General features: G+C 38.5%; 1 protein-coding gene across 6 annotated transcripts in view; it reads right to left on the bottom strand.

The window, feature by feature from the left end:
• The window catches only part of KCNN2 (potassium calcium-activated channel subfamily N member 2), a 76,905-nt gene that overhangs the window by 38,816 nt on the left and 16,931 nt on the right, over positions 1–21,158 (bottom strand). For all 6 annotated transcript variants that reach the window (XM_072030921.1, XM_038170451.2, XM_072030923.1 and 3 more), the window contains exon 3: positions 17,497–17,915. In XM_072030921.1, the coding sequence (XP_071887022.1) occupies positions 17,497–17,915 (419 nt within the window). The remainder of the gene's footprint in view (positions 1–17,496; positions 17,916–21,158) is intronic.

Below are 21,158 nucleotides of genomic sequence, written 5' to 3'. Positions count from 1 at the left end.
TCCAGCATAGGCATTGCGATGCACTCTGAAACTCCAGGGACACATGCTGCTTCGTGGCCTTCACAAAAACACACTGCCATATTATTCAATGCTAAGTACAGCTCAGCAACAGAAACGAACAACAGTACATACAGAAACAAACAACAGTACATACAATTTTCTGCCTCATTTTTTGGAAATGAAAACGCAGACTTTAATATCTCATAGCTCTCTAAGAGACTTCCTACATGAAATTAACCATATTTGTTACAGTTTAGCATTATTTTGTTGGTCTTCGCATCCTGAGCTTTCAGCTCCACTCTTCACAGTTCGATTTGTCAAAGTTCTAGATGCTCAAAACTCTGACTTGCACGCAACAAACTCAAAGTCCTCTATAACAACTTGCATGTTTAAGAATAAATTTATTAAATTAAACATCCAGAAGTAACAACAAAACTCTTCACTTTGCCAAAAATAAAGGAATGTCCCAAAGCCCTTGAAATGCCTCAGTATACATAAGTGAAACAACACAGATCAAAAATATTATTAGAGAAGAACTAATTAATCAGACTTCCCACAATGTACAGGAAAAAGAACAGTTGCTCCCTAGCTGCTCAATGGCCAGAGGCTTCACCATGGGTGGCAATGCTGATTCACCTCAACATCTTCATCTTACTGTTGTACCTATAAGGGTACAGGTTTGGAAAGCATCTAATAGCATCTTTTTTGAAGCTATTCCAACTTTAAATTAAATTTGAAATAGAGAGAGCATGGCTCTTCAATTTAGTGGGCAGAGATACTACCTAAAATGTTTAGAAGGGGAATTGGGGAAGGAAACATTCCAGTGCCAATCCCAGGCAAACCACTCTCTGAGGAAAGAATAGCTCTGCTTTCAAAGCAGATTTTGAGAAGTAATCCAGAGAGTCCCAGGACTACGAATATGTTGACTAATACAAATAAAAATTAAGTAAATAAAAATAAACTCCAGGAGCTTCTCATTCTTTCAGTTCAGTATATCATTTTTATCAGTTAAAGCTCAGTAAAAAAAGCCATTATCAATATACATTCAGTTCAGTGAGAGTTGTAATACACAAATGTAAGTGGGCCAATACAAAGTAACACAAACAACCTTGGGGCAAAACTTTTATTTTTTAATGCAGTATTTTGTATTCTTATTTTAAAAGACACATATGCACGTATATTTCTTTTCTGTAGCCATGAATTTTAGAAAGTACAATGTTTGAAATTTGTGGATGCAGCAAGAATTAATATTATTTTTAAGATCTGTTTCAGCTTTTCAATGTCTGTCACAGAACTGGCTAAAGCTGCATCATTACTGAAATACCAATCTTTGAAAATCAAAGGAAGTTTCTTAATGAGCCCTATTGTGAATCACTCAGTGTATTCAGTAGCAATTAATACCCTGCTAAAATCTCTCTTTATTTTGCATTTTGTATTTTCTCTGGAGATATCCTGATACTGTTTTATTCTCAAACCCCTATTGGGAGGTTTGTGGCCTGTTTTTTTTGTTTGTTTGTTTGTTTTGGTTTGGTTTGGTTTTTTGTTTTGTTTTATTTTGTTTTTTTTAAGTTGAGATCTCCAGGCATAATCAGTTGATTTATAAAGAATCTGAAGTAATTTGCTGAAGAAAAACTTCAGAAATAGAGGTTTTTAGAAATAATCATTATGCACCTAAAACTAAGCCCAGTACCTTTCCTCTGTGCCAAACCACAGCAGAAATAGGTAAAGGTTAGCCTTTCTTTTTCTGTATGTGTACATTGCAAAAGTGAAGAGAAATGAGGAGGAGGGCAAACTGCACAGAAAAGATGATGCTGAAATCTCAGAGAAAATGGCAAACCAAGTGCTCTCTCTGAAGAGGCTTTTCTCTCATGGAACTAATTGCATTTATCACTAGGCAAATTACTTATTTTCAAGATCTACAGCAGAAACCGATGTATTTCCTTGCATTAAAAAAAAAAAAAAAAAAAAAAAAAGTATAAGCCCAGAACCATAAAGTCCATTCTTTACATCCAAACTTCATGAGAATGTCAACAATTCTGCCAACATAAGCATGTATTCTAATGAAAAAGGGAGATAAACAGGGAAAAATACCTTGCACTATTTTCTCTAAATACCACGCACATAAGAGAGCTCTTCCTACTGTCATGCTCTTTTCTGCCAAGATGATTTTGTTGCTTGATATCTTTTCCTTCATTCAAGACTTTCTGACCTTTCATATCCATTGATTTTGGTGACGCAGTGAAGAAAGGAACAAAATTCTGTGCTCTGAAGGAATTCCAGCAGGTGACATTTCAACGAGAAAGAGCAGCTACAAGAGCAGTCACTCAGTGCTGTACTGGAGGGAAAAACCTGAAGTGGCCACTGAACTCACCCTGAACTGAACTTACCTTTTGCACTAGCTGCATCTACAGCATGCATCTGGCAGTCTGCAAGTTGAATGTGTTGGAAAAATCTGATAATAATACAAAATTTGCCTAATGCCTATTGATTCCTCTATTGCCAATTCCTGTGCAAATCATACTGTATATGTGTATCTATGTGACTTTCAGACTTAACTCTTCTGTCATGATTCAGGCAGGCAAGCACAAAATGAGGGGTCATGCTGAGCTACGGATGTGTGGGATGGGAACACATGACTTTGGCCATGCTATCTACAGCTTCACGTGCTTGATAGCAACACTTTCACCTGTTTACTTTCACCCATTGCTAATTATTCATTTTCCAGATTGTGGAACAGTTCTTAAAGGCAGTTAACATAATTAGCATTAAATTGCAATACAGACAGTATGAGCAAGCAACTAAAAGAACCTGAAATTTACAGTGCTCTCTTGGCCCTAGAAACAAGGCGAGCTCATGGATGGGACAAGCATGGAGAAGCGTATATGCACAAGCAGGTCTAGCTCTAGAGGGAAGAATGCTGTCCTTGGGGAGCTAATAATCTTCCTCCTTTCACTTGCTTGGCATAACTGGCCATCTGCAAGACATTACATATACAACAGGAACTGAATCCAGTTTAAAAAAAGATAAAAGGCATTTGTAGAGCTCCACGTAAACATGACTGCAGTGCTACAACTTTTTCTGATGTTCTAGTTTTTCAGATGTTCTGCTTCGTGAAGGTCTCTGAGATTATCATTTGAAAGTATTACAAAGAACAGCAAGAAGCAACCTATGTTTTTGGATTTTGCCACTCATTTTAAGTGAGTAATTATGACCAATGTACAGGTCAAAGATACCGTAACCATTACCAGAGTTCTGTGATTAAAGAAAAAACAAGTCGGAGAGGCACAGCAGAAAATGTTTGTTGTAGGAAAGGAAGAGGACTAGACACTGAACTCAAAGCATGTGTCTCATTCTGATAGTGCTGGGATCACTTAATACTGAAGTTGTATTTCTGTAGCTACAAAACATTCATTACAAAAATGTACAAACAAGACATATTAACTCATTAAAATATCTGAGAAAAGTTACCTTTTATCTTTACCTTAAAGGAAAATAATCTTGGGTTTCTCTAGATTGCAACTTTTGCATTCAAGAAATTGAGTCCTGAGTCCCTCAAACTAAAGAGGACAAAGACCTCCACCATACAGACTAAAAATCTCTGGAAAATACGTCAGATCCACAGCTTTACTTCACTCCACCCAGATCCAGTTAATTTCTCCTTTAGGTTCAGGAGCTGTGATAAAATAGAGGTATGAGCTGAGCAAAATTACAGCCACAAAGCTGTCTGCCCAAAATGGTCCATGTTTTTCCAACTGTCTTTCCCCAGAGAGTGAGAAAGCAAAAAGTAAGCATACAGAATTAACTAAACTTCCTGCATTTTCACATAGACACCCTTCCTCCACAGAATGGGTATAACGAGGTTGCACAATGATTTTATGCAATATGAAACCTCTAGCATGGCAATCACACTTTAATATGACTTTCTGCTAGCTAAGTTTGAATCATTTTGTTATCCGGTGGAAGAATACACCAAACAATAATGGTAAATATAATTCTCTGCGTGGAAGAGACACAAAGAGCTTACGTGACTTTGCTCAAGGTCACAAGAAAACTAAGGTGGATTCTCTGTTTTAATCTTCAATAAACATGTCTTCTGTATAATTAACTGCATTTACCAATGTCATTTTCAATACTTTTCACATATATTTTTTAGGAATTTATAAGTTTTTATATATATTTAGCATATTTTTTTGCTGGTGTACTGAAACCTTCACTGCATTCCTACCCACAGCCCTACTGCTGTTACCTGAATAACAGCAAAGCAAACAAGGTGATCTTATTAACACCATGCTAAAATTATTTTAGAGTATTTTTTTTTTATATTTTCATTCAAAAGGAAATGAAAATGAACTGTTCTAATGTGTAGTTCCTGGTACAGATTGTTGCATCTCCAACAGACACTGGAACATCAACCCACAGCATCTGGTTCTTGACTGATTATCTGTGCCAAGCCTCATTTTACAAAAATTAAGAGAAATCACACTCCTTTCCACCAGAAATACAATCACTGAAGGACAACAGCATCCTGCTGTGGTACACTGATTGCGTCAGCAGGTCTTCTGCCTCCCAGCACACAAAGAACAAGGGAGGCTTCCGATGCAATCTGCTTGCAAGGAGATGCAACTGCTTGAGCAAATATCACTCTAAATGCAAGAATTATCAAGAATTACCATGCACAACTTTTGCTAAATGTCGGTATGCTTGGGAAAGGGAGAAAATTAATGCTGCAAGTATTACTGAGAGCTGACAAGTGTCTTTGGTGTTAAATTAACTAAATGTAACATACAATTTTCTTTTGAATACCTTGGAAAGAATCTACTGTAAAAGACTGCAATTTAACACTGAAGTTTAAACAGTCAAGGTTACAATTTTAGCAGCTCATTAGTCTGAAGGCGTACGATGATTTTCTGAAAAGATGAATGATTAAAAACAAAGTCAGAAGAAAAAGACATTTGGGCATGAATACTTAATCTGAAATCTCACTGGTTAATTTCAGGCCATGTTGCATCTCTATGATTTTAGATTGTGGGAAGCTTTGCAGGTTACATCTACTGCATTGTTCCAAGGATAGAATAACAGAGATCACCTTTAACTCAAGGAATTAGAACAGAAAGTATCTTCTTTCTGAAATACAGAAGAGATGAATTGCTTTCATTAGATGACTATTACTTAATGCAAATCACTTGCAAGGTCATTTTCCATATATGCTATTGCATACCCAGAAATATACAGTCCATCCCCTGGACTGACACTAAACTTGCATAGAAAACATTTTGGATGTTGGTCAAGCCAATCAAAATAAGTGACTAAACAACTGGTGAATTTTAGGATATTCAGTAACAACAGATAATATAGTGACTGAAGGAGACCGGTCAGAAAGTAACCTCTCTCTGCAATTACCAGAAGCAAGCCCGACTGCACCCAGTGTGTCACTTGTTCTTAACACCACACCACCACCAATCCAGCAGTTGGCATGCTTTATTTCATAAGCCCATGTTTAAGCCTCCCCCTCAGATGTACTGTAGCCAAATACTAAATTCAGAACAAAGCCATTGAACCTTCTGACACAACACAATATTAACCAAGATACTTTCCAGGCTCTTCTCATGAGTTGGAACAAGGGAGCAGCATCTCCTCTTTGAACTTTACATCCTATTTAAGTCTTGCTAGGGAGGTGGAAGCAGTATAGGAGACAAAACAAAAAGGCAGATGCATTCAGCCAAACTCCTCCCCTCAGACCGCATCAAGCTGCAAGAGGCCTGAAATGTTTCTTGTTCCTTTCACACCAGTTCCTTCTGTTTAACACTTACATGGTCAGCTGAGCAAATAATGCCTTTTGAATCTTCTCAAAAACACCCCAACAGCCAGAGACAACTAATAGCACAAAATAATAGAAAAAAACAAACAAACAAAAAAAACCAACAAAACACAATGCACTGTTGGTTCAAAGTGCAATTTGCAAGCAAAGACAAGTTTTTTTTTTTTTTTTGTTTTGTTTTTTTTAAATAAACAAATATTATCTCTCACTTTTGTAAAAATTATCACCTAATTTAAAGACAATAATTAGACACTGGTTTAAGTCTTATTCAAAAATGACACTTAGATATTGAAGAACCAGTTACTCCTAGATGATTTAGCACCAGTAATTCAACCACTACCCATCCCTGAATACAGATCTTCATGGCTCAAGCTGTCTTATGAGAGCATGAGGTTGTTGGGCCACAGCTTGACGTTGCATAGGTTTTACACCTGGGCCCCAAACTTTTAGAGGTTTTTATTAAAATCTCTACTTATCTGTTTGCTCTGCTGCACAATGACCAGAAGCATGGTGCTTTCAAAGGGTGTGCCTTGCAGCTCTGTTGGTCTGCCACTGATCCTAGGGAAAAAACATCCCATCAAGGATACAAGGATGAAATAAACTCTAAATTCAGCTACTCTGCCTGAGTTATAAGATGCCAATGTTCGGTTTTCTACATATTAAAAACATGTTCTGAAATAGATATGCATGAGCTAGCTGCGCCTGGGGTCATAATCACTAAATTCTTCTCTAACCAGCAGGAACTACAGCCTCCTGATATCAGCAATTAGCAATGCTGTCACCTATCTGATTACAGTTGTTAACAAAGATACTTCTATGAGTTCACACAAATTATATTCAATATAAACAAATGCTTCCCACAAAAATGCATTTGAAACATCAAGCAAGTAAGATGAATCAGACAGGGACTAATTTTATTTACATGCCAACTCTTGTTTCTCAGAGGACCGAGCAATGTAGGATGCTCTGAATTCTGATACACCAGCAACAGCAACCACGCGCTGCCCGTACAGGGGTACTTTGTTAAAACAAAACAGCTGGTGTCAGAAGTGGCAGCTGCCATTTTGGAATTTCTCGTGCTAAACCAAATGGATTTTGTGAAGGATTTTCTTTCTTTATCTCCGTCAGGCTTAACAAGCCTCCCAATATAGAATTTAAAATTAAAACAAATTCACTGTTGTGGAATTATTGAACTGAAAACACTCTTAAGTCCTTATAAACACAAAGGAGTTTGAGGAGAGAAGGAGCTATGAGAAAGCCTGCCCAGAGACAAGCTACAGAGGCCAGGCTGTTGTAATGGGATAGTTGTGGCTCAGAGATTGAGTCCTTGCAGCTCAAGGATTCAAGAGGAAAAACTTCAGCAAGGGCAAGTATAAAGTCCTAAAGGGCAAAACCAGAAGGCCAGGCAGGCTGGTCCATGGATCACCCACCCACCAACACCAGTGGCACTGTGGGAGTTGGCAACACCAGCGCACGGAGGAAAAAACTGGGTGCATGGAGGGTGGCCTTTCACTTCCTACCTCTGCAGGAGTCTTGGTGGCATGGTGAGTGCCCAAACAGCAGGTCTAGCAGTGCACTGCATCCCAACTAGCTTCTGGGCACACCAGCAGGTAACAGAGGCTTTGCACTTTCACGTCTCACGCACACCCTGCTCCTGGAGTCTCTGCACCTGCTGAAGATTGCTAAATAATCTTACCCGAAAGAGCGGTCACAGCATTACAAGTAAGAAAACAAAGGCACAGATGTAGTAGGTGACAGCCCCTGGACTGCAAAGACTCTCGAAATACTAGTTTTTAGTATGCTAATCTTCTGCAAAATCCTAATCTCTGACAGAGTATGCTCATTTGTTCAGCCCACACAACTCCCAGTTCCAAGGGTTTTAAAACCTTTTTTCTTTGAATCCCAAAATTGCAAACAGTTGAAAATAATTTTAACGCAACCTGTCCCATAAGACAAAACAAATGCTATGTGTCTACAACTGTATCTACTAAATCTTGTGATTTTGAACAATATTATCTAACATGATAATTTTCTACTTTGTTATGCCACCAAAACGAAATAAACACTGATATATCTACTGCACTCCAATGCCTGGGATGCAACCTTGCAGTCCTGGCGTAGCCACAATATGTAGTGCTATAAATCCTATTCAGTTTATATTAAGCGAATCACTAATTTACACTTCTAGGTGATCATGATCATTATCAGAGAAGCCTACATTAGCATTATCATTAATAAAAATCTTCTGTCCTACAATTACTTATTTAATCATTCTGTCATTGCTAGTTTATGTATCACAATATGTTTTATTGTATCAAAGATTGCACACACTTTGAGCTTTTACTATTTTCACCTTGCTAAGTAGTCTCTCACAAGTCAATGTTACTTGTAAATATTTATTAATGGAAAAAACAACAACAACAAACAGCTGATGTTAATGCCAGACATCCTTCCCTCTCACAGAGCGGAGTTAGATACTCCCAGGTGATTAACAACATTGCATTTCATGCACACCACCACCAGTAACAGCAACAATGGTTGCAGATTTTTTTCAGCCCCTTCTAGCACCGCGAAACCTGCTTTCGAACCTGTACACAATTCCTTACAACACATACTTAAGTTTGTATCCGAGGCTTATCCTAACGACCTGGCATGATTACACAGCCAGGATGCAATCATTTTTGCTCCATCCTCGAGGACCACAATGTCAAAGGAAGCCCACTGCTTCCACTGGTTTTATATTGGGTTCCAGACCAGGCTGTGACACCATCCACTCCTCTTCCTGCTCTTATGACTATTCAGGTAACTGATACTCTGGGGCTTTGGAAATATATTTTTTATCCTCACTGCACCTTCACAGTGATCAGAGACAGCCTCTTTTCCTGGCCTAAGAAGAGAGGCTTACAGCCTGCATCACACATCCCATAAAGATCCCATAAAGGACAGGATGCCACGGAGGCACCGGCTTAGTCCCAGGCCACTCCAGCTGAACATGCAGGGTGCACCTTCGCAGCACGGTGCCACGTGGGACAGCCGTCTGCCCTGCTGGGTGCTGAATATTCAGGTCTGGGATACAGATCTGCTCCCCTCTGCCCTCTCCACGTGGCAGGCAGAGGAGGCGGCCAGCAGGGCACCACTCTCAGCACAAGCCGTCGGCATACACCCACACCCAACAGATCTGCTTAAACTGCACCCAAATTCATCTTCATCTCAGTCTCCAGGAGCGTTTAGCTCTCTTTTGCCCACTCTGGAAACCGTAACGTTTATCAGCACTGCAATATTGTACACGGAAGCACTATTCTCAGGTACCGCTGTGCTGAGCAGAGTGTGCAAACACGACAGCCCCTGACCGAGGAGCGTAAAGAGTTGGAGGCACTTGTCCAAGTCATGTTGCGCCAGTAGCTTCGGCTTTCCATTAACATACCTCGGTACAGTGAGTCACTCCTGTGGAAACCCACGGGGATTGTGCCAGGGGACTGCATTTAATGCAGAATGCAGCTTAAAGAGAAATACTGGGCATCACTGAGATAAACCCTGGGTTTCGGAGAAAAAAAATGCAAGTAGATTCACGTTCTATCTTCTAATTCAGGAGTATTCTTGATTGAGCAGCCTACAAGCTCAGAATTAGTATAACATCACTGGTTTTGGAAGCACGCACCACCACTTGCAGAGACAGAAGATTAGAAAATCATGTAACATTAGCCTGAAGCCCAGAGTCATTGACAGGGAGCACTGTGCACCCAAGAACACTGCAATCCTCAGAATGCATATAGACACACTCATAATAGTGGAGGAAAACAGCAAATAAGCTTTTTTTTTTTTTTAATAAATAAATCATAATGCACTCCTCCAGACTCACTTGCCTAAAGACAAACATTTGAAGCCTACTTCAGTTGTTATAAGGTAGGGTATTCTGATGAAAAGAAGTTGTTGGTATGACTCCAACATGCAGCAAGGTGTCACGGTATCTTATCCCAGTTATATTCCAGCAGGGCAGTGATGGGACCTTGCCACTCACAGGATGCTGGTCTGTAGCACCACCCTTAACACAGAATTAGGGCTCTCTGCAACTTTGTTGCACGCTCAAATACTGTACATTTCCACTGGGATTATGGGTTTGTGTTCATAGCTAAACTGTACTGAAGAAAACATGGTTGGAGATCCTCTGAGCAGTCTTTGTGTAATGCCTTTCTAGCTGGAAAGAAACAAGATGGTCCCAAACTACCTGGTAAACTAAAATAACCCATAGATATGTAAAGCTATGGCACTTATCTGCAGCAGAGATCCATCTGGTGATCTGTAATCCCCATATACAGATTAACTGTATGGGGAGTATATGGGGGGCTGCACCTGGCCAGCGTTTGCCCAGGCAGTTTCCATGTGTCAGCTGGCCGCTGATGTGACACCTCTGCAATGCTGATCAGAGACTTGCTGCAAGTCACTTCCAGTCTCAGGAACAGCTGTGGCAAGAACTATAGCTGATTTTGAACTTTTCAAGGCAGAAAACTACTGAAGGAGAAGAAAAAAACTGAATATGCTGAAACATAAAAAACAGGAGGAACATAAGAAAATCAAGAACATATAAAAAATTTTAAAGGCACCTTCTGATGTTGCTTTCATATAACCACTAATTTCTTTAAACTATGTAATTCCTCCCACACCAGCCATCTCCTATAATTCAACTTATTGACCCGGATTTTTATGACTGAATTGTAAATTCCCAATAAAAGGCATGTTTTAATATTTACAGTCAGAGTTCACTCAGCATATTGCCAGTTTATTAGCAGTGAACTGACTACTGTGATGCAAACTTCTTGCTGTGGCCTGATATTCAGATCAGGAAGCTAATGAAAACTGGTTGTAAAGCCTAAATCTCCATTTCAGGGTGTATTTTTTAAAAATACATTAAGTTACTAGGGCAACAAATTACATTTTCAAGTGATAAGAAATTGATTTCTGCTTCAGTATGACCATATTTTCTAAGGACTGCTTTTAAAAAGTAATACCATAAATAGTTTTGGCTCCTTTTGAAGCAGAATATGCTGAACAGTTTAAGGTGTTGGTTAAAATGGGGAGGGAAAAAAATAACTACTGCTTTTAAAATGTAATGCAAGGGCCAGAGGATTCTTATTCAGAGCCAGTAGTGAATTGATGACAGGAAAATGTCCATAAATTGCTCTCATCTGAAAGGATTTGGAATGGGTACATGAATGACCATTCTTCTTGCCAAAGGACCATTCCCTGTGTTAGGTTCTGCAGATTCCAGATGAATTTAAAAAGTAAGTTTTGTCCTTGAAAACTGGTAAGTTCCCCTTTACAGGTATTCTCATCCTCTTCAGCCTTTGGAGAAATAGTTTTCACTTTGCTCGTCATTATTCTGAGACCTTGGAGCTATGCACGAGCTCTTCCACTTCATCCTGTCCTCATAGAACTGTTGCATGTACAGATCCTTTGCAAACAGAAGGGAATTTAACCTAAAAAAATGTTTTCTTGCTCTAATTAGATGACCTTGAAATGCAGTATAAAGCAGTCATAACTTAAGACCATCTTTTTCAAATTAGCAAGGAGACCTTGGTTTGTTGTTTTTTGTTTTGTTTTGTTTTGGCCTTCTGTGCTCCCTTTCCTCATGTTGGGTCTGCTATTTTTGGACTAGAGAAGCACTGAAGTGCCTGGCTTGAAAAAGTTTTGTTAAGGGATGATGACTAAATCCATTGACTTATCGCACCAGTTATTGTTTACTGTCCATAACTGTAAGACTAATTGCATAAAACCAAACTGAAAAGTATGTTGTTACTGGTATTGCTAAATTCTTAATAAATCCCACAAATAGAACTATCTCAACTGAAATGGAAAATGGAAAAAGGGATTTAAAAGAATGGCTGTTAAACTCTTCATTCTTCATGTATTAGAACAGGTGCCTCTTTTTCCTCCATTAAACATATATAAGCTGTTTTTATTTTGCCCTTGGGCAGCTATAGAACACATCATTTAGCTATTAATCCTTCTAGATACATCAGGGAAACCAATTTTTTTATTTTGATCAATTGTTCTCTTTTTGGTCTGCGTTACGTACATCAAACATAGAATGATATACTTCTGTGATAGATTCTCTTGTTGGCTTCATTATCTGATCAAACAGTGTATCTGATGTCTATTGATAACAAACATAAAAAGGATAATTTTATATAGTTACATCTATATTTACTCATGAGTTGCCTTGAGACAAAAATTCTATAAAAGAGTAACCTAACATTTAATGTTAAATTACACTGAGTCTGCAAAACCAAGAATGAAGACTAGAAGGCAAAGAACCGTTCAACCTTTTATAGCACAGATTCACGCCAAGATGATAATGGACCACATCTGATCACTGCTGTGTTGAATATTTAACAGTTGACTTTTACCACCACTGGAGAAACCTGACTGCAGGTAGCATATTCTAGTTTTGGTGAGCCAAGAGAATGTGAAGAACTGTGATTAACAGATACTACCACCAATATACAGGCATTATTTTATCTGTTGTCAATAATTAGGCATATTAACTAAAAAAAAAAAAAAAAAAAAAAAAAAAAAGAATTAAAAAAAATACAACTTGCTTCTGAGCTTTTGGAGCTAAAAATATATTTTTTTAAATACCCAAGGCTATTTTTTATTTCTTAAATAAACTGCTACTGAGAACATTTACACTGGCATTGTGGAAACTGCTAAAGACAGTTTCCAGTGGAGTGTGGCTTATGGAATATACATGCTGTGTTCAATCTCAGAGAAGGCCAAGCCAACCAAAGAAGCCAAACAGATATTATGGGAATATTAGAGAGCTAAGAACCATTTTTTTTTTTTTGTGCATGAATTACAACTGAAAGTCTTGGTCCATCCACCTGCTTGTATCAAATGAATCCTTAGCATCTGCCTAACAGTTGTCATGTGTTAGCTGCTTACTGAAAGCTTTGTGATGGCATCATATTTCCAGGAATTAAGGCAGAATTATGTATTTGTAGGCGACAACAATAATGAACTGAGAGCACAAAACCATTTCACCTTCACACACCAACACAATTCTTTTTTGTTGTTGTTTTGCTTTGGTTGAATCAAGGAAAGAATACATAGCAGAAGCTGAGGGAGGAAGAAATGCTGACTAAACAAACCACTCAACCTGAAGTGACTTAATTGGTGGGCATTGGGGAGTGGTACAAACATGATCAAAAACGGTGCCAAAATTGTGCCCTCTGGGGAGGCAGAAAATACAGTTCTGTTCTCAGTTCTGCTGCTGTAAATCCACAGTAACTCTGGGCATGTGATAGGAGCTGTTCTGGACACAACAGTGTGTGATGTGGGCAAATGTGGCTCACGTTGCCCTGATACACAGGGTACGTTACAGCCATCTATGCATTCAGAAGGCAAGGTTCTTTTTTCCTTTGCACAGAAAAAATAAAAGATCAGCAATAGCATCCACACTCTGTAACTACACTATGTAACCTAGCAAAACACAAATCTCACAGCAGAGACGCATCTTCTCCAAAAGTGTGAAGCAAATTTGTCAGACTTTTCAAGGATAATTGCTATGCATATTAACATAATTTCTTGAGAAACCAAGTAGTTCTATTTTAACAGCTATAAACAACTGACTACCATGCTCAGAGGTATTTCAATAACAAGATCAGTATAAGAGACTGCAAAAAGGAACCTGCTTACAGAGCTCATGATTCATCTACAGAAGTAATATATTCCTAAGTGTTCCAGATCATGTGCCTCAGAGATGTTATAAACACAAACTTCTATTGAGTTAGGGCTAATAAAAAATTTAGGTTTTCATTATGAAACCCACGTATGACAGACAGCAATATACCAATGCTGGCAATGAAAAGGTAGATATTCAAACCTGTGTAATGTAATCTTCCTCTCAAACAGACCAAAAAAAAATAATACAAGTAAAAGCAAGAGTTTCTGACTGCAGTGTTTTCCCCATCTTTTCTTCCCAAACTCCCTCAGCCACATTACTCTGGAGCACTGGCAACCCTTTTGCACTCCGTGTATGAGGGCTGTCCACCATAATTATCTGTATCACATTCTGCCCTCATGGATGACCTTAAACTGCAATGCTGGAAAATACCTTGCTCATCAACCCAAAGTGTCACTTGCTATAATTAGCCTTCTGGGAGCTAACAATACAGCTATTAAGGCACTGAGAAAGACACATGTCCTGCCTTAGTTCAGCCTATGTCAAGTGATCAGTTAGATGACCATGAAAGCAGCAAAGTCTTTATTGAGAACATCACAGGACGGTGAACTCATCTGCCTCAACCCATAACCTGCCTCCACACAGCTCTCCTAGAAGAGATGGATAATGATGCTCCTTCATGTTACCTTCCTCACTATGAAATGCAGTGCTTCCATGTCTCTCTTCCCAATTGCAGGACAGCCTGCAAGGACAAAGATCCAATTTTGAATAGAACAACAAGTCTCAAAATCTTGCTTTCATTCAGTAGCAAGGGCATTTACTGAGAATTCATAACCTCACAGTAAGGACACTGCCTAAGGCCACCCCACCCTCATCAAGGACACTGGAAATTGCATGAGAGTTTTAAATTTCCATTACGTTATTTTAATACTTTAATCTGACTATTAAATCTTATCTCCATCATCTCATTCTGATTTGGGTGGCCTGGACACAATACAGAAATACTGAAAACACTACTGCAAAGCTTTACATAAAAATACTACACAGCGCTACCTCAAGAGCTTGGTGTTGGAGTGATTTTGAGAACTGTTTAATAACATTAAATTTCATGTAAAATTCCCCCATCATGAAAAAAAGATGCCACCAAATTGCTGACTAATTTGTAATTTCTGCTAAATGTGTCAAAATGCCACATATATCAAGCAGAATAGTAAATAGTCCTTCTAAGGCTAACACTTATTTTACATTGAGTACATAAAATAGTCTACTCCAACAAATACAGATTCCTTCTAGATAAAATTGAGAAAAAAACAAAAAAAAAAACAAAAAAAAAACAACTAACGAACAGGTGAAAGAAATGTATTTAATTAGTGGAAACCAACTGTGGAGCAAATCAAAGCCATTAAGATCTCAGGATGCATCCTCCCAGGACTATAACCCCTACACAGAATGGATTCAGTGGCCATATTTGCCCTTTCCTGTGACAAATAGCTATTATATCTGTCTATAGCTATGGAATAACAGGATGTTTAACTTCAAGCAGCAGAGTGCTAAAAGCTTTCCTATATAGAACAAATCTATATGGGATCTGGGGGTTCTCACCTGAGAGGGTATGTTTTTTTGTTTGTTTGTTTGTTTGTTTGTTTTGGGGGGGGGGGGCTATTTATGTTTCTGTATGGGCTATGAATGTACAGGTTTTCAGTAGACTAATTAGTAAGTGGAAGCTAGTGCAAGTACCATTAATTTGGCAAAACACATACTGCCTCAAGGGAAAATCTGAGGCAAAACACACAAATTGTGTGTGAAACTATAATAAGCAACACAAACTTCCAAAGCCAAAACATAGCTTTTTTAGTGTTTTTGAAAGGTAAAATTAATGATTTTGTTAAATTTGAAGAAGCGTGATCTCTGATTGGATTCCACTGACAGAAGGTAATTATAGTTAACTTGGTTTTTTTGTTGTGTTTAGTTTCGAGTCACCATCCCTGGAGTTTAAAAGACCTTTAGATGTAGAGCTTAGTGATATGGTTTAGCAGAGGATTTGTTAGTGTTAGTCAGAGGTTGGACTACATGATCTCGGAGGTCTCTTCCAACCTAGGTGATTCTGTGATTTTTAAGGAGTTGATGGTTATCCAGCTTACTACACCAACAACCACAGAATATCAACTGCAACTTTTCAAATGTAGAAAATCTATTACTAGTTTAGTACAGAGTTGAAAAAAAAGACAACAGCCTTGTTTGCAACCCTGAGTTCAGTGTCCCTGACTCCACAAATAAGTTTATTCCCAGGTTCACAGACATGCAGAAGTGCCTCAGTTCTTGTTCAGAAATTTTCACTGAAATGTACAGATTTTATATGTCAATTTTGAATGTGCATCTATTAAAAAGTTAACACAGGCTCTTTACTGCTACTTTGTAATAATAATACAGGTTACTAACCAAACCTGTGATACATAAAAGAGTGACAGCAATGGACACTGAAGTTATTCAGAGCCACTTTGCAAGTGACAATTTGGGAAATTCCTGAGTAGATGTTTGGGAATTCCTGTGTAGTAGTTCTCCAGAAAGAAACTCGTGGGAACAGAGGTGAAGAATGTGAGACAAAAAAAGAGGCTTTGCAAAAGTCAGATGCATATGAAATGAGGACATGCTTATTAAAATATAACTATTATAGATTGATTCAATGTCTAGAGTGCTCCACCAACCACCACTATGTGAAACATTTTGAAACTGTAATATGTCACTGTTAACCCAGCATTTTTAGAATATGCTTAAATTATTCGTCTTCCCATAACATGATATAAAGCACACTATATAAAGCATCTACTGTAATAAACTGCATTCTACAATTCTGGCAACGTAAACAATACAAGCTGTGATGTCAACATGATCTCTATTCTGATGATAAGCTTTTTTTTTTTTTTTTTTTTTTTTTAAAGAAATTAAGAAACCCAAGGAATAACTTCTGCAAATAACCTGGCTATAACAGTTGGCATGCGCTTTAACCACTGACTTAAATCAGCTAACTGAAACACATAACTCCCCTAAACTGTTTCCAAAATAGGCAGACAAGGTAAGGAAGAGGAAAAACAAAATTTCCGCACACAGCAGCTGAAATGCCTTAAATATGTAGAAGTCTTCTAGCCTGTGTTAGCTGAAATTCATCCGTCAAGTCTTTCAGAAAGAATCATCACAATTGTCTCCTTAGAACTAACCTCTCACATTCCTAAACAATCCCATCCAATCAAAAGCTCATTTCTTTTTTTTGTAAAGGTGTGTTGAGAAACTCACTTTCAAGGTGTCAGCATTGATGGCTATTTATTCTGCACCAATACTGAAGAGAGCGAGAAGGGAGTTTGGAAAACCACGTGAAATGAATGGAAGTCTGACTCTTGAATGTACTTTTTCGGAATTTTAGGGGAAGAAAAAATAGTTAACATTATTGTAACTTCTGCCTCTTCTATATCTTGCCAACAAGATTTTTGCATTTTATATTTATTTTCCTTAAACAGATCTATAAAACTCAAAACCAAAATAAATAAATAAATAAATAGATAGATAAACAAACATTTTATTGGAATTTTACATTGCTATTTCATCTATCTTATCCTCAATAAATTACTACTCACAAACAAATAAATGAAAGCTGATATCACTGCAAAGTATCAGCAACTACTGTTAGAGACATTATACATGTCTGTCCACTGTGTTTAGTAAACTTAAGTTATAGCAAAACATCGGAATCAAGTTGTAATGCCACAGTAACCTGTACAGCACAAACATCTTTTCACAATTACTTCCAATTAAAAGGCAAAGTATTCCTGACAATCTGTGACACAGACTACAATCCAACCAGCACTTCAAATATCCTGTGCCTAGAAGCTCCTTTCCATTAAGTATTTAGGTCTCCTGAAAACAAAACTGAGGGAGCAAAAGAAGAGATTAAAATACAAAGAAAGAAAGAAAGAAAGAAAGAGCTAAACAAATGGAACAACCTTACCTTTCACAGGCTCGGACAGTCCATGCAGCAATTATCCATAATGAGATACTAAATACCAACAGTACAGTTCCTGGACATATTGTCATTAGAGTCTTCATAACAAAACGGGTATTGAAGTTTATCTTATTTAATGCTCCAATGCTTCTAGATGAGGCATCAGTGAAAAGTTTGCTATGCAAAAGCATAACTCTGGCAATAAGATATAGTCTTAAGAACATTGGTATAGATAAAATAATATCCACATCAGCTGTTGTTGTGGATGGAGCGTAAGAAAAGGCGAGCCGGGCTGTCCATGTGAATGTATAGTTCCCAGGTATGGGATGTATAGCACACACCAGTATTTCCAAGCAGATAAAGAAAATACGCTCATAAGTCATGGCTATTCTCCAGTCATCTGCTCCATTGTCCACCATGAACAACTGAAATAATAAAATATAAGGTTAACTTTAGTACATCATTAACAAACCTTGTTATAATTCAATTTTTAAATACCATAGCTTTCACAGTTGCCAATGGCCACTAAAAAGAAAATAAATATGCCATTTCAGCAAATGATATTACTACATTGCTATGAAGTAAACTATAATTTTGGAAAAAAAGTATTTTTTTCATGCACTGTTTTTAAAACTGTATGTGAAATGCAATTTTCACATATTACTTACTATGAATTCCTCATACTTTGTCATTTCCCATAAAACATAACTCTGGATCAATTGATCCTTGTGCCTTCAAAATCAATTGCTAACTCAAAGTTCATAAAATCGAGAAAAAATTAAGTGGAGACATAAATTACAAATTGAACATTCTAAGGTGCAGGGTTAAGCTTTCCCTTTATCATACCCATGCTTCAGCCAGGGTGATTTTATAGCTTCAGAGGAGCTATCCAAGCTTTCTCAGACTTCAAGTACCAATATAGACCAATGCAGAATACAGAACTACCTCAGAAACTGCAAAAAGATATCTCATAGTTAAAATCTGAAAAGCAAAAGCCTGCAAATATCAGAGCAGACCAGGCAACTAGGAGATGTCTATTAGTTGCTGAAAATCAAATGCATTTGTTGCCTCTTCCATAATCAAAGCCTTCAGTTTACCACCCAGGAACAAAAGTACTGAAACATTTCATGCTGTTTAATAAATGTTGTTCCTGATGATTTACTAAATAAATGCTTCATCAAACAGTATTTGTCGCTAGTAGGGAGTATGTAAAATAGGCAACTTGTCAAAAACAGACATAACCCATAATGACAAAGACGATATAAACTTGGTGACAGGAGAAGACCTTCACTTTAACTGCAGCCTGAGTCTAGATAGGGCTGTTCAGTAATAGGGAAGAAGAAATAAACTCTTGCAAGACTTAAAATTCACTTGTTCAAAAAAAAAAAAAAAAAAAAAAATTAAGGGCTGAGAAGGAGATACACAAAGAACACTCTCCTCAATATAAGAATATAAGTATTTCCTGCATGTTACACTGCATGCACACTGCAAAAAAAAAAAAAAAAAAAAAAAAAAAAACACAACTGGTCACCTGCACTCCTCTTTACCCCATTCCATCTACCTTTTTCCCACTAAACTCTGCACGGGTCACCTCAAGCACTGTGTGCAGTATTGGCCATCATAGTATAGAAAGGATGCTAAACTATTACAGAGTATCCAAAGGAGGATTCTGAAGACGATGAAGTGTCTAGAGGGGAAGACTTATGAGGAGTGGCTGAGGTCCCTTGGTTTGCTCAGCCCCGAGCAGAGCAGGCTGAGGGGAGGCCTCATGGCGGCCTGCAGCTCCCTCACGAGGGGAGCAGAGGGGCAGGCGCTGAGCTTTGCTCTCTGGGGACAGCGACAGGACTTGAGGGAATGGCATGGAGCTGGGACAGGGGAGGGTCAGGCTGGGGGTTAGGGAAAGGTGCTGCAACCAGAGGGGGGTCGGGCACTGGGACGGGCTCCCCAGCGCAGTGGTCATGGCACAGAGCCTGCCAGAGGTCAAGAAGCATTTGGACATCACTCTCAGATACGTGATCTGATTTTTGGGTAGTCCTGTGTGGAGCCAGGAGTTGAATTTGGTGATCCTTGTGGGTCCCTTCCAGCCCATGACAGTCCCATGAATTTCCTAGAGTTTAGAAACACGAGCTTGATCTCTCTGTTTATGGTTTTTAGAGACCAAAAATACACTCTGCATCCTATTCCCAATACATTCCACTTGTCTTTCAAAAAAACAGCTAACAAAATAAAGTTAACCACAGTAAGAAATAAAACAAAACAGATTTTTACATTTGTGGATCTGTCTTTCATCCCTTTATGTTCTTTCCCTCTACCTTACTGAACTGGGTCTTGGTGACGAGGTTTTGGTAGCTGGAGAGGCTGCAAATGTGGTCTCTGTGAGAGGAGGTTAGGGACTGCATTGCAATGTCCCTACCACAGGACACAGCTGAGCCTGCTGCTGCTTCTGTGAAAACATACTTAAGAAAAGGCAAAATATTGCACAGCCAGTGAGGAGTGACCAGGGGGAAAAAAAAAAAAAAAAAGAGAAAAAAAAAGGCATGAGAAACGATCTTGCAAAGATCAAGGTGAAAAAAAAAAAGAGGAGAAGGTGTTCCAGGTGCTCGAGTAAGACAACTCTCTTTGTAGCCTATGAAGAAGACCGTGGTAAGGCAGGTATTCCCTGCAGCCTATGAAGGTCCCTGACAGAGCACGAAGACATTTCCTGAAGGAACTGATGCCTGTGGAAAGCCCACACTGGAGCGGATTCTCCCAGCAAGAACTATAACCCACAAAGACACAAAGAGCAGGGGAAAAGTGTGAGGAGGAAGGAGTGGCAGAGAAGACCTGTAATGGCCAAACCACAACCCACATTCCCCACCACCCCTGCACTGCTTGAGGAGGAAGAAGTAGCGCAGCTGGGACTGAATGAGTGAAGGAGAGCCAGGGAAGAAGTGACAGGGAAGGATGTGTTTTAGTTTTCATCTTTGTTTCTCACCACCCTGCTCTACTTTTAATTTGCAATAAATTAAATCAAATTTCCCCAAGTCAATTCTAACTGGTAACTGATCTCCCTGTTATCTCAGCCTACAAGTTTTCCCTCTATTTCCTCTCCTTGTCCAGCTGAGAAGGGGAAGTGAGGGAGCAACTGAGTTGGCATCTGGCTACTGGCCAAGGTCAACCCACCACGCTCCACTTCAATACTATTAACAACAAGGAAACACAGTGTTGAATTAAGCTAAAGAAGCACACTCACTTCAGTACAAGCACATACACATTCTTTTGTATGTGATCAGTCTGCCAACTTCGTATACTAGGCATAAATGTAAAATTGATACTGACAGGAAAACCAATCTGTTTATTTATTAACAAAAGAGAGCGTTTTGCACTTAGAAAATGTACTATTTGGTATGAAGGGACAAACTTTCAGTTACTGTAAGGTCTGAGTCCATTTGGTTCTTGTGATTAGGTTCCAAATGTTGTCAGTCAGATCAAAGGAGTGGTAAACCAGCTGTAGACAGGTGCAGTTATTTAGAGCATCCAGAATACAGATGAATACTAAACAGTTTTTTGGTTTGTTTGTTTTAAAGAAATAATATAAAATCTCTCAAATACTATGTGGTTTCTTGGTGAAAAGCACAAGTGAACAGCATGGCTAAGCATTCTCAACTGCATTTTGAATGGACAATGTT

The sequence above is a fragment of the Anas platyrhynchos genome, chromosome Z, assembly GCF_047663525.1.
Source record: "Anas platyrhynchos isolate ZD024472 breed Pekin duck chromosome Z, IASCAAS_PekinDuck_T2T, whole genome shotgun sequence".
Taxonomy (NCBI): Eukaryota; Metazoa; Chordata; class Aves; order Anseriformes; family Anatidae; genus Anas; species Anas platyrhynchos.
This window is presented reverse-complemented; position numbering and strand designations above follow the sequence as displayed.